The 14098-nt window shown below is 42.3% G+C and overlaps 1 protein-coding gene across 6 annotated transcripts in view; it reads left to right on the top strand.

Moving 5' to 3' along the window:
* The window catches only part of SH3PXD2A (SH3 and PX domains 2A), a 267794-nt gene that overhangs the window by 223373 nt on the left and 30323 nt on the right, over window positions 1-14098 (top strand). For 4 of the 6 annotated variants that reach the window (XM_074907667.1, XM_074907666.1, XM_074907669.1 and 1 more), the window contains 2 exons: window positions 4654-4767; window positions 9396-9479. In XM_074907667.1, the coding sequence (XP_074763768.1) occupies window positions 4654-4767; window positions 9396-9479 (198 nt within the window). The remainder of the gene's footprint in view (window positions 1-4653; window positions 4768-9395; window positions 9480-14098) is intronic. The other 2 variants (XM_074907668.1, XM_074907670.1) reach the window with 1 other exon arrangement.

Below are 14098 nucleotides of genomic sequence, written 5' to 3'. Positions count from 1 at the left end.
AATGAAGCAGATAGCATCTCTGAAGGAAAGTAACCAGCTGTTGGCATGAAAAGGTCTGTGTGCCAGGTCTGGAAGTGACCTGATTGCACCTAGTACTGCTTTGTAGGACAATAAGTTCTTGGATCAAAAAAAAAACCTTCAAGAGATAGTTACAAGGCAGAAGGATTTAAAAACCTGAAGCCCAAAGAGCTTGTCAGATGTACCGAACTGCTGCTTGAGTGAGATTTTTCCAAGACTCTTGAGAGGTGGAGTGTTATTTAAGTATTTGTTTAGAAGAATGTGTAATCCACTCATGCAGGAGAGATTCCCATTCCCTTTTACAGTGTTGCTATTCTTCTTGTTTACTTTAGTTAAGCTCATAAATTGACAGTCAAAGTCTATAGAGAAATTAATGGCTGAGGGGAGAATTTGAAACTAAAGTTCAGCAAGGTCCTGCAACTTTTTTTTTTAAAGTGTTTCATAGCATCTTACAGTTTGGCAGACTTCAACAGGAATAGCTAATTTTCCTGTTGGTGTGGAGAAAGAAACAATATTGAAGCATGGATGAGTGAGGATGCATGTAAATATAAGCAAAGCTTGCATAAAAGATAGTCCTTTAACTATGTTCTAGTAGTTTCCTATGGTGTGGGTTGTGAATAACACTTAATTATTTTTATTATATTTTTTTTAAAGCCTTTTGGGGAGAGAACTGTAAAAGCAAGAACATGATTTTTAGAATCAGAGTATTTGTCACTTATTCACTCTTCAGTGTGACCAATCTATTTGGCAGTCATCTTGCCATGTGTATGTACATGTGGCAAGTAGAACCTTTAATCTCTCAGGCTGAAAATGCCTGAGAGTTATCAGAGCCTAGATGGACTCTGATTGCGGAGACATCTTGGCTGTTACAGCTAGGGATGCTGACAGATGCCAACCAAAGGGTCAACATAAGTGGGGAGAAAATTGCACTCCTACCCTAAAAATTCATATTCTTGGATTAGTATTAAGGCAGGATTTGGAGTAATGCAGCAAAGCTTGAGCTGAGTTTGGTCTGAGCTCAGTGGCTACAAGTCCCTGTGTGCCTTCTCTGGGGCTCAAATTCCCTTTGAATCCTCATCAGGAATGAGAGCTGATGAGTTGAAGTGTAGACATCCATGCCACATCAGTTTTAGAGCTGTGTTTTGATGACTGAGAGATAGGGGCATCTGTAAGGGTTAACTCAGGCTGTAAAGAACTGCCTAATTTCTACAGATGGTGTGAGTGCAAGAGCTAACCTCAGACTGGCTTGGCAGTGCACAGAGATAACTTTATATAATTCCCTGCAGATGTTGCTGCAGAATGGTTTTAATAATGAATTGTGAAGTCAAGCTCAACTCCAGCATAGAGGGGGAACTCAAAATAAATGCAATGGGTTTTTTCTGTGTTTCAAAAGTAAGTTTTCTAACAACGTTTCTGTGATGCTCTGGGTTGGGAAAGACGGTAGGGGAGGGAACAAGAGATAGTTTGCGCCATTATAGCCCCAACTTTCTGCAAACAAAGGCAAATCTGGCTAATTTTCTCTGCAAACCATGAACCCCCGTGAACCTGGGGTTGTGGGGGAAGGGGTGGTGGGACTAAATGGCAGCTGCCTTCTGATGAGGGAATGGTGCAGAGCAAGTACTTTATCATCAGCTGGGTAGAGTTCTGCAGTTTGTGGCTGTCATGCATGGACTGCATTGTGGAACTTGTCTGTGCTTCAGCCATTTTCTGCTATGAGTTGTCAATTCTTGCACTATGCTGTAATTTCCTTTCCATAAGGTTATGGCTTAAATGTGCCATCATAATTCAGATTTTTGCCTCATAAGGACTGAGCTACCTCTGCAATGTCTGCTCAGCCACTCTAAGACCTTGCATGTCTTGTTTGTGAGCATCCATTTTTGACTTTGCTGCTGGGGGGTGCTGCTGGAACTTTCTCAGGCTTCTCAGTTGTTCAGGCTGTTTAAGTAAAACATACTTTTTTCTGTGGATGTGCTATTCCAGTGACCTAAAGCCTTTCTTTTGTCTTTCTGAGAAGGAAGCTTGAAATGGGAGAATTTCAGAGCAGGGACTAGTTTTCTCTGAACCTAGAAAGGTGCTGCTGACTTCTCAGTCGCACACAGTTTATAAAGTCTTTAGAATGAAAATTTAACTTTTGTGAGCTCTATGGCAGTTAGGAGCTTTAATTTTAGTAATGGCTTGAAGAATCAAAGCAGTTTATAACCTCACTTAGGCTGTTATATGCTCTGTCTCCATGTTGCAATGGATTTGGTTGAGTTACTTGACTTTAACCTGCCTCAAATGTGACTTGACCTCCAAGTGGTATGTGGGAGCCTGTTTGTAAGATCAGTGGAGTTGTGAGGTTCCCCCTCTGTCCCAAGGCCGTAGTTGTGAAGTTTCCTATTGCCATTTGGCAAGGCCCAGTGATAGGGGGGAGGCATGTTTATGCATGCTCAGGCATGGAGGTAAGAGGAAGCCTTGTTTAGATGGATGGAGGCTCAGCTACCCTATGGCCCCAAACACAAGACCTTAAACTCGGCTCCGAGGCCACGATGCAGCTCAGTGAGCCAAACCAGAAGAGCTGTATTGTGAAATGGGCTAGCACGGGTCTGCGTCAAGGCTGTGCAATCCAGCCCTCCAAAGACAGTTTTACCATGGTTTGAATTTGGCCCAAGCACACGTTTTTAAGTGTAGGCAAGTCCTTTTTGTGCAATTGTGTTTAATTTCTTTCTGAGGAAGAGTTTACATAAACTATTTCAGTCTAATTGGTATCAGCTGAAAGCCAGCTTCTGACATTTTGTGCCTCATTATAAGTGTATGTTAAACTGTGTTTGCTACCCATGTTGATACGTTACTAGTAAAATAAGGAACAACCATGAAGATGTGTTTTTGAAACGGTCTGGCAGATCCTGCGTGTTCAGTGCTGTGGGCTTCATGGCAGGAGAATCCACCTCCTGCTGAGGGGGAATAACTAAATTTAAACTTTCCAACCATGAGCCTCGTGAAGCAAAGTTTCCAAACCTCTGCTGGGCCAGCAAATGGAAAGCCATGTCTGAGTTTTGAGAGTAAATAAATAGAGCTACCTAGCAGCTGTGTGGTGGCAAGTGAGGGGTTTGTTGCTTGGGGCACATTGTCTCCCAGCCTCATGCAGGAGAAACGAATGTTTGTAACTACTGTCCTCTGGTAAAATCTTCTGTGACAGGATTTGGAACTAACTTGGGTGACTTTTAGCATGAACACTTGAGCATTGTTTCAGCTGGTTTCTGGGGTTTTTTTTGTTTTCTTTGAAGAAAGTTGCATGTTGCATGGCGGCAGAGTCCAGCGAAGCCTCCCTTCCCCTTGCCGGCCCCAGACTTGCAGCCTCTCGGCTGTGGGAGGACCGCATGGCCGTCGCACAACTCAGGGCTTTGCCCACCATAAATTAACTAGTTTTTTTGCCCTGTCTGTTTACAGACTAGGCTGGCTTATCCCTGCCTCTGCTTATCACAGGCAGACTTGGGATTCTCTGGGAAATTCACTGGGTTTATGATAGCCATTAAAGTCTGTAAACCGTTTTGAGGTGCTTGTACTGAAATAGATATTTTCTCAGCTGCCTTTGGGGAGGCTGAAAAAATGGTGTTGAACAATAGTTTGCATTGTCCTGACAAAGCAACTTGCATTCTTTGGGGAGACGGGGAGATTGTAGAAAATAACAGAAATGGTTTACCTGCTTGGCTGTCTGTTGTCCTGTATCTTAACCCTGACCTTATCTGAATGAACAGAATCTAGTTGTGCTTGTATCTGAGAGCAGCAAGTTCTTGGGTGAGTGAGTCTACATCAAAACCAGTAGAGGATTCAGTAAATCAGTGTAGCCAAGCAAGAAAAGAGACAAAGATAATCATATTTGAGATGTATTTAACCTAAAAATGACTCAGCTATAATTTTATTCATCTATCCATGGATGTGACTTAAAGCTTATATCCGTATAGTTGATGAATACTTAACATTTTTAGAGATAGTGGTGGAAACTTGGATGTTCGTGTGGGAAGGCAAATAACTGGCACTTATGCCCTGAAGACACATTTCAGTTAGCTTTTCTTTTTATTTCTCTTCCGTGCAGTACTTTCCAGCTTCCCAGGACATTGAATTTGGGTCATGTTTGTTAAACACTGGCTGAGGTGGCAAGTGCTCTAGAAGCATGCATTTTGCATCCTGTTCTGAAATCTGTGTCCTTCTACTAAAGTCTTTCCTGTTTCCATGTTTTGACTTCTGTGATACCTCATATTAGGATTTGAGCAACGTTTGTGCATATCCATACTTTCACATATATACATACAAAGTGTTTTGATGCTGTAGATGTACATGTTGCAAGATTTGCTTTGAGAAACTGACTTGGAGAACTCAAATCAGACTTGTCATGGATAGACTTCAGGTTTCTTAAAATAAAGTGATGATTGCTCCATTGCAAACTTTTTTATATCAGGCCTGCACACTTGTTTACCACTATGAGAGTATCTGTTAGAAATGGTCCAACAGGACTAAACCCCCACTCCTAGGAGACTGCAGCATAACTCAAACCTGCACCAAATCTGCTCACTCTGAGATGCCTTCTCAGTAGCATCTTGCTGTTCTTGTTCCTCTTAATGTTGACTGAGCAACTTCTTTTGCTTCTTTTTGTAGGTTGGTGGTTTGTGAGCACAGCAGAGGAGCAGGGCTGGGTCCCTGCTACATACCTGGAATCCCAAAATGGAACCAGAGATGACTCTGACATCAACACATCCAAACTTGGGGAAGGTATGGAAAGCTTTTTGTTATCAAGGGGAAACTGGTAAAATCACTTGCTTTACACTTCCCCCCCCAAGGAAAACGTTGAAAATTCTTGCTGCCACTTGTGGCTGTTAATCCAGTGCAGCAAACTTTTCCCCCATCTTGTATCATTAAATAAATTGTTGCAGAAGAAGTTGGAGTGAAGGGCTATGCCTGGAATCCCTTTGTGACCATCTTGGGCTATCAGTGTGAAGAAAGGTTCAAAAGCTGAAATGATCACAGAATCACAGAATCGTCTAGGTTGGAAAAGACCCTGAAGATCATCCACTTCAGCCATTAACCGAACATTGACAGTTCCCAACCACACCATATCCCTAAGCGCTATGTTGACCCTAATATTATACTAATTTGAATACCCTTAAAAAGCATACAAACAACTTACGCAAGTCCAAGCAGTATGTTTTGATAGAGGTCCTGGACTCTCATGTTCATGGAAGGAGAGAATTTGCATGGCTTGTTTGCAGAAATTATACAAGTGAGAGCTTTTAATTGGAAGAAGATGCTTGTTAGAGCCATAGGCCATTAAGAGGAGTGAGATTTAACTTTAATGGTTGCTTCTCATTACAATTTTTTTTTTTTCAATTAATCCTTGAAACTAGTTTTCACTGCTGTTTGCTGTGGTCTATGATTGTGTGGAAAGGTATTTTTATTTGGTGTGGTCTCATTCTTTTAAAACTGAGATGCCATTTGTCATGTATATGTATTTAGCTGCTCTGGTTTTTGGCTAAAGATGCTTAATTCAGGTTCCAGAAATGGAATAGTACAACCTCACATGTTCCTCTGTTCCATTATGAAAGACTAACCACATCTTAATGGACTTCTCATGTAGCAACTGTGTACAAAGGACACTATTATGACTCTAATGAATCTCTTGCTAGATTTCTAGGTGCTCTTGATGTGACACTTATGTAAAACGTATATGGAAACTCAGCTGACCTTTCCTTAGCACAGGCAGGAGGCTTAGAGATGTGTTGAGGTGACCATTTGCCCATTAAGATAGCACACAAGCAAAACATAACTTTGTGCTGGGCTCCAAGGGTGACATCTGTGGCTTATTGAAATCTTTGGCTTTGTAACTCGTTTTTCCCTGCTCAAAGCTACCCATATCCTGGGTCACTTAGGGTTTAGAGACAGACTGGCTGTAGGCTGGTAGGCCAAGAACCAGTCTGTCATGATGCAACATCTTAGCAGATGCAAAAGCACTTAGTAAAGTTTCCCTGTTAGTAAAGAATAAAAGCTTACCACTCTTTTCTGAAAGAAGATGCCTTGTCTGTTTGTCTGTAGCTTTCTCCCTTTTCCTGACTTGTATATGGTGCATGCTTGACAGCCTTATTGCTTAAACTGCTTTCATTTCAAGCTCTCTCTGCCTTTCATGTTGCCCTCTGGAGTGTACTCTGGACAGGGCTGTTGCCACACAGCAGTCTTTCCTGAGTAATGGAAAATCCATCAAATGTTCCTTATCTTTTTTGTCTCAGTCCCCTTTAATCTATTACACTGCTCTCCTCAGCTGTGGTCAGCAGTCGTGCTCCCTGACTTACTCCAAATCCAGATACGCTGAAACCTGAAACTGTTCTTCCCTTTCTGTTCAGTTCCATCTCAGTGACAAATCTAATTGCATTACCTCCGTAACTGCTTTGATGTGCCCCAGCTTTTGCTTGGTTTTCAGTAACTTTGTTTTATGTTATTAATCCCATAAACTGAGACTTTTGTTCTTTGTTTGCTCCCCTCCAGTTCTTTACTTGGGCTATTCTTTTCCTAATAGTTATTCCATAAGAGAGGAAAGAACAACTCAGATTCTCTCTCTTAAAGAAAAGTGTGTAAAAGTGAATATACCTACACAGAAAACTTGCCAACTCTCTCTTAGTAGGCAGGAGAAAGGAGCTCCAAAATAACTGAGGAAGGCACTTTAAGTGGATTAAGTGCCCTAGGCCCTCAGTTTAGAATTCATACATGTTTCAGAGTGACTCCTGGAGATGCTGACTTCCTGCAGCTGTGCAGTCTATGCTCTGCCTACTTTGAAGAGGTAGAACCACTAATGGAGGGAGCTTTCTGTATCAGCCTCTTGGCCCTCTCCATTTGCAGCAGGCCTGGAACAAGTCCACAAGCCAGGCAGGCCCAGAGGTTGCTCAGCCGTGGCAGGCCCTTGTAAAGATAAGGAGGTGCTGAATGCAACTATAATAACAATGCTGTCTCTACATAGCAGTAATATTTCCATGTGTCTCTGTTTAAATAGTCTGTTCCCTGAGAAAGACAAAAGTGTTTCCTCCCTGCATCTGAGTCTGCACAACATCTTTTGTCAGGGTGAGGGTAGACAGTTGACTGCTACCTGGGCCTGTGTTTAGACCAACACCAACTTACAAGGCTTGGAAAACATTCAGAAAGCAATCTAAAGAAACATTCACAGCCACAGGAGCTGTTAAAGTAAACATCTTTAAATGGTCTCTGGAAAGGTTTAGACACTTGTTGATAAATAACCTTTCTGGTGAATAACTGTGGCATGACCAACCAAGTCCAAGTCTGGGATCAAATGACAAAATCCAGTATTGTTGAGGAGAAAAAAATCTGACTTGTACAAAAGCATCATTGTGATACAGAAGGTCTATCACTGGGCATAGTCATATGTTGTGAGGAGGATGCAGCGTGGTGGATCTGTGTCACCCACTGTGTTCAAGGGGTGCTCCTGGATGGCTAAGTCCTCCAAACTCCCGGGGCAGGCAGGGAGCTGTGGGTGACTTCTCTGTATTGACCCCTGAAGCAAATTTTTATCCCTCCACAGCTCTCCTTCCTACAAGCCTATAAGTTCAACATCTTTCATTTCTTCCCTTCTCCTATAGAAACCTTCTAATGCAGGTTTACTGTGAATTTAGCTTTTCTCTGTTACAATCTGTATGTGTAGTGAGGTGTTCTGTGTTGCCTCTTCTGTAGTGTGTGTGTGTAACTGTCAGTCTAATATCCTGTTGATTTTGAGAAAGCTACCATGTTAAATCTATTGTTAATAAAGACACTACCAGTAAGGAGTGAAAACAGCTCATCTTCTGTGCCACCATGGGCTTGCAGGAGGACCACTGATTTCCATAAGCCAAAACCGCAGCGATCTATAAACTTGAAATCCAGCTCCTCTGAAAATTTTTGGTTCTTCTCTGGGCTGCATGAGATCAAAGGTGAGGTACAGAGTACCACAAACTAGATATGGTGCCTGTTCAACACCACTCACCACACCTCCACTTAGGGTGACTAAGGAAGGTTTAGGCCTTAAAGCAAAGGAGAAATTGAGATGAGTGAGCTGGGTGCTGAAGTCTAGTCTAAGCCCCTGAGCATATAAAGGGCAAAAGGCACTTTTGGGGGAAGTTTATTAATTATTTTTTTATACTTGCTTTGCTAATCATTCCCCAATCAAATAATTTTGCTATGCCTAGTGGTCTACAGAACATAGTCCTAGAAGACAGTGGTGTCTGCTGTCGTGAGTATAAGGGCGTATTCCCTAAATGAGTGTGCATAAGCAGAATTGAGTGATTATTAATAATATGATATCAAAGTTTAGGAACAGCTTCCTGGCACCACTAGCAAAATGGTTGTGTTTGTACCCTAGTAATAGCTGAAGTGTAATGTTTTGCACTCCTTTGTGGCAGCACCAAGCACCCTTGCAGTAGTTGCCAAACTAGTGTGGAAGCCCTTGAATGGAAAAAGGGAAGTATTTGTATTTCTATGACAGTCCAATGGTTCCTGTGTTTTTCACACCTTTACAAGCAGAAGGAAGAAGTGAGTACAGTTCACACAATCCAGAAAACAAGTGTGTCCTCTGTGCACAGCTGCTCTCACAATGCATGCCATTTCCGTAGGTGTCTTGTCTTTGTTTACGTTTTAGCATAAATTATTGGTTCATTGTGTAACTAATTCTCAGTTCTGGCTTGTTAGCTTCTTGAGCCTGCTCAGTAGTTGCAAGGTCAGGTTTTTCCCCATATTTTGTAGTAAGTACGTTAGAAGTTTGGATCATGAGAATTAGCTGTGGCAGTAATTGTGAGTCACAGAGGTGCAAACAAGGAGACATCAGACACTCTTCACTGTTCCTGAGTGCTGCTGTTTAGAAGTAAACTCACGTAAGAGAAGCTGCCTTTTTTTTTTTTCCTGGATTTTGTTTATAGTGTGGTAATTTGTTTAGAGAAGGTTAGACCCCTGTTGGGTTTGATGTTGTATGCAATGGACTGAAGTCTCCGAAGATCATGTAGCCTAACTAGGAGATGCATCAGGAATGATGTGGATGTGTTCTGCCACTGCGGTCTACTTGGACAAGTTGTCTTCTGTTGTGCATCTTGTTTTGGGGTGTGTGTATGTTTTTGGTTTTTTAAGGAAAGCCAATAGAAAGGGTGCCAATTTGTGACAGTTTGAGATGGTTCATGTTGCTCAGGCTCAAGAAACTAACTTGTTCCACTGTAATATATAAACTAAACCAAAATGTCTGCATCCCAGCTAACCCATTCCTGCTAACAAGACCAGTGCTTGTAAATGCCATGTTTTGTTTGTATTCCTCACACTCCCATCATTTTTTTCCCTTTTTTTGTTTTTGTTTTTTTGTTTCCATCCATGTTCCAAACTAGTTTCTAAGCGACGCAAGGCTCACCTGAGACGCCTGGACCGGCGATGGACGCTAGGCGGGATAGTCAACAGGCAGCAGAGTCGAGGTGAATTAATAGCTTCCTATGGCACCAGCCTCTAAAGGTGCACCAAAAGCCATGCTGCAGCTTCAGCTCTTGTGCATCGGGGTCTTCATCTTTGGCACTCTGGCAGAGAGAAGCCGAAGCTCCAGAGTTCAGATGCGGGTTTCATACATGACAGCTTGAGGGTGTCTTGGAGCCAGGGTTCGGCAGCCCAAGAGCTGGAGGCTAATAACCAAGCATAGCTCTGCAGTCTGACTCCTCGTGCTGCTTGGGGAAGTTCACATCTGTTGTGTTTTAACTGTGGGCATAGTTGTACTCAGTCTTTCCTACCTCAGTAAGGACAAGTGATACTTTCAGGGCTATTAAAATGAGAAGAATGCCAAAGAGCCGTGATCAGAGATGTGCGTACTGGAAAAGTGCTTGGTGTGGAAAGATGAGAATCATTCCAGTTTCAGTCCCCTCTCTTCCTTATGAGCAGTGCTTGCTACTAAAGACAGACTTTTTCAGAACTTTGGGGACTTTTGGTGTCAGTCCTGGATGTTTAAAATACCACCAGTAGCAGCATTTAAAAATTTTTTTTTGCTTTACTGGTTTCACAGGGAGCATGGCAGGTTGGGGGAGGGGGGCAGGGGGGGAGCACCTTGCATTGTGAAGCCATGTTCGTGTAAAATCTGAGGAATATTCCAAACCAAGCATTTCTCCAGTGCATGTGAATCATCTTTCCCAGAGTAAAGGTACCCCTTTCTATCCCCTTCTTACAAGATTGTCCAGATGTGGTGTTCATTGCACTTCAGAAAGGAAGGAGGTGGGGGGAAGCACCATTTGCACATCTGTGTAACTTTCAGACAGTCTTACTGAGGGGATGGAACCAAATGTAAGCACAAGAGAGGCTTCCCAGTTGAGAAAAACATGCCTTTTCCTACTAAGGAGAGAATGTACTTTTAAAGTAGCAAATTTATCTTCTCCTGGATTTGGTGGTGGTTCTTGTGTGCACATACAACTTTTAAGTGACCTTTTATCTTTGCTTCAAACTGTTATTGAGGAAACCAAAATAACAAGAGGGGGTGTTCTTCCTATTGTAGCTTGACCCTGCAGCAACTGGAACTACTCTCAGAAGACAGTCTTGCTTCTCAGCCACCAAATGCTGCCTGAAGGCACCAAAAAACCCCCCATAAGCACACATGCTGGCTTGTGAGAATGATTTCGTGCTCATTTCTGTAACCCAAGAGTTTGGGACCTACTTATTTTGCATTGTCAAACTCTGCCAGATACTTCCTGGCAATTTAACTAGGATAATTTCTGGGAATCAGTTTTCTAAACAATTTGTTTAGTAGCTTAAACAAATATATCCTTTCATATTCATACAGTATTGTAAGCAAAGCTCCATAAAATACTGAGACTGCATGATCAGTCCCTTAGCATAGTTGACTCAGGGACCTAAGATGCATGCACTCTTGTGCGCACCATCTGTGTGCATTTCCAGACCTGACCTCTGACCAGTGCCACAGTGTCTTCCCTGTCAGTCTTCCCCACCACGGGCTCCCCTAGTCATTCCTGCCCTTTTCTTTCTCCACAACAGTTTCTTCCCTATTAGGCCCAAGCAATGCTGAGTTTTTGAGTGTGTTGGAGAATGTGCTTTATCTCAAACTAAATCTCAGCACTTGAACTTGGCACAAACGGCAGCATCTCAAGGTTTGGGGCACCCTCCATGGCTGAGCTGTTTCTATAAGCTCTCTCCAATGCATTTCAGCCAGAGCTAGCCAGGCTGGCTAAAAATAAGCTGTTTAATGTCATCTGAAATAGCAGTTTAGGGAGCTCTTCCAAGAGCAGGCTCATTGGAAGTAAAGAGAGTGATGTGAACACTTGGGGACAGGTTGGAGACAGTGGCTTCATCATCTGGCATAGCTGTAGCCTGTACAGACATCTATGCCTTCCAAATTTCAGTTGTTGAAAGTATGAGTCTCTCTGGGTGTTCATCCTGCTGTTCTCTAACAGATCACAGTTTATGTGAGGTCAGAAGAGATTCTTTCTCCCTTCTTTCCCTCCCATCCCAGCCCAAAAGACTTCTAACAAGGCCAAATTTGGGTGGGTTTGCACTGAAATGACAGAATGCATGAAGTGTACACGTGCACGCCCCTGCCAGCCTTCAAGTCCCCATCCAAAGCACAGAAGAACTAAAACTGCTCAAACAGGAGGTTGCCAGAATTGTTCAACACAGGCAAAACAGCTTCCCCTCCCCCAGTTGGCCTCTTTCTTGGAAATAAATTCAATTAAACATTTTGGCTGAAATTCTTCCACCCAGAGATACTCTGCTTGAGATAGTCCCTGCTATTGGAAGGGTTAGCTCCAAAAGTTCACTGGAGTTTAAAAGAAAGCTTGAAAGGATGCTTCCCTTTATTTTTGGGTATCACTAATAAGCATTTTTACCAACTAGGTCTATGATAGAATCACTTAAAAGCCAGAACTGAAGCAATTAAGTGTTGCTTCCAAAGGCCAGGATTTTCTAAGTGACTTGGATATTAAAAACACTGGGAAAGCCTGAATGCGGAAGGGAAGGGTGTTTGCTTCCCTGTTACAGACTGCCTAATGGGGGAGAATTATCAGAGGTGACATATGGTTTATTTATTTCCACCCTTTTCAAAGCCATTTGAAAGAAGCTAAGCATCCCTAAACTTGAGATATTTGGGAGCAATGTTACTGGGTCTGTGAATCAGAAACATGAAAGACAAGTTATTGAATATCATACTTCTTTTTTAAAGCTGAAAAAAATCTGCAGAGAGAGCAGCTGTAGTCTGTTTTTACAAAGAGAAACAGATGACATTTGTTGCTGAACTTTTCTCTTTAAAATGGTCTGTGGCGTGCCCAGATCTAAGAGATTACATTGGTTTATGTTTCTTATGTAGCTGTAGAGCTTGTTTTTTTAAAATGTTAAATGTTTTTAGATGTGGAACATTTTCTAAACTTTTGTATATACATTACAAAACTCTGATAATACAAATATGGATTGTGAGGAGAAGCCTAAATGTTTGTAGCTTTCCTCAGTCCTGACACTTGTTAGACCTGCAAGCTGCAGAGTCCATGTTCTCTTGTACTGGGTAAAATGCTAATTCTACACATGCATTTATTTGGAACTCCCCCTGGAAGAGGATTTAGGATTGTTTACAGGCTAACTTCATGAGAAGTCATTTGTGCTATTACAGTTTGATTGTGAAAAGTTGGGGTTTACATGCCTGTTTCAGATGCCAGATATCTGACATGAGTTATTGCTGCTTTGGTTTTGTGCCCAACACTTTCAACTGGAGCTGTTACAATGGAGGAAAGTACTTTAAAATTATTCATATCAACAATATAGTGACATATGGGCTGGTTTTCTGCCAGATTAGCCTATTATTTAACACAAGAAATAAGCTATTCAATGAAAGAGTTAAAGTTAGAACTTGGAAACTATAGGTTTTCCTACTGCTTGCCTAACAGGGAAAGAGGGAGCTTGATGGTGAGAGATGGATGTGGTGTAGAGGGAAGGCAGCGGTGTAACCCAGTGGTCTTGATATTTGAACCCAATCTTATATTGGTCTTGATACATGAACCCCATCTCTTAGCCTGGGTGGGTTGTTCTGCAGCCAGTTTTTTGGCTGTGGAAATAGCCCTTGATCAGTAGTGGTAACCCAGCCTGGCTGGTGTGCTCATGCACTCTTATCCTTTCCTGCTACCCACCAGAGCTGCTCTGCCCTCTTTGGCAGCCCCTTCATTACCCACAGGACTTCTCCCTTTGTTTTCACTCTTTTCCCCTGCTTGTCCTTGATGCTCATGAAATGTTTGTCACTCAAGAGCACAAAGTTGCTTTGCTGTGCTAAATCAAACCAGCACAGAGCAGCTTCAGACTTAGTTTGTTCTTTTTTTTTTTCTTTAATCCCTCCTCTATGCTCCAAGGAAAGTAGTAAATGTTTATTGCGCCTTGCTGGTTGAAGAAAGAGCATGTGCAATACAGAACTGTTTAGAAGAAATGTCATTGTTCTTTTTCTATCTGTTGGTATGAGGTTTTCTGTTATTTAAAGAAAAGGGGGGGGGTGGGGGGTGGTGACAAAGGCTAAAGAGTTCCTGTCTGCAGATGAACACATTTGATAACTGTGAACAGTTATTTTCTCTGCTGAATATTTAGACAAGTAAAACAAAGTCAATGTTGAATTAATGCATTGCTTTCTGGAACAGGGAGAGTTTTTCCAGAAGCAGGTCTGACAAAGGGGGGGTGGAGCGGAGGAGTGGGGGAGGGCAAGCGCAGATTGCTGACTGAGAGGAAAGTATTTTGAAAGAAAATTCTTCTGTGGTTTGGAAGATGTAGGGTTGGGGTTGTTGCATTTTGCTGAGAAATCGTTAATTGGCTAATTTCTAGCCCAGTTCCCCCCTATCTCCGCCCGACCGGCATATCAAACAAGGATGGGGTCACAGAAAGTTGGGGGCATGTACAAACACCAGCTCAGCAAAGGAAATTGCTCCCTTACTTGGTTGGCTCCTGAAGTGCTGCAGATAACTTCCACACTTATTTATGGAGGCAGAAAAGAACAAACTTATATAGGTGAAGGAGAGGTATGTGAAACAGGGCGCTCAGAACTTGGAAGCAGAAATGTATGAGCACTGGCCATTTG

The sequence above is a fragment of the Athene noctua genome, chromosome 5, assembly GCF_965140245.1.
Source record: "Athene noctua chromosome 5, bAthNoc1.hap1.1, whole genome shotgun sequence".
Lineage (NCBI taxonomy): Eukaryota > Metazoa > Chordata > Aves > Strigiformes > Strigidae > Athene > Athene noctua.
Note: the sequence above shows the minus strand (reverse complement) of the source record. Positions and strands in the feature narration are given on the sequence as shown.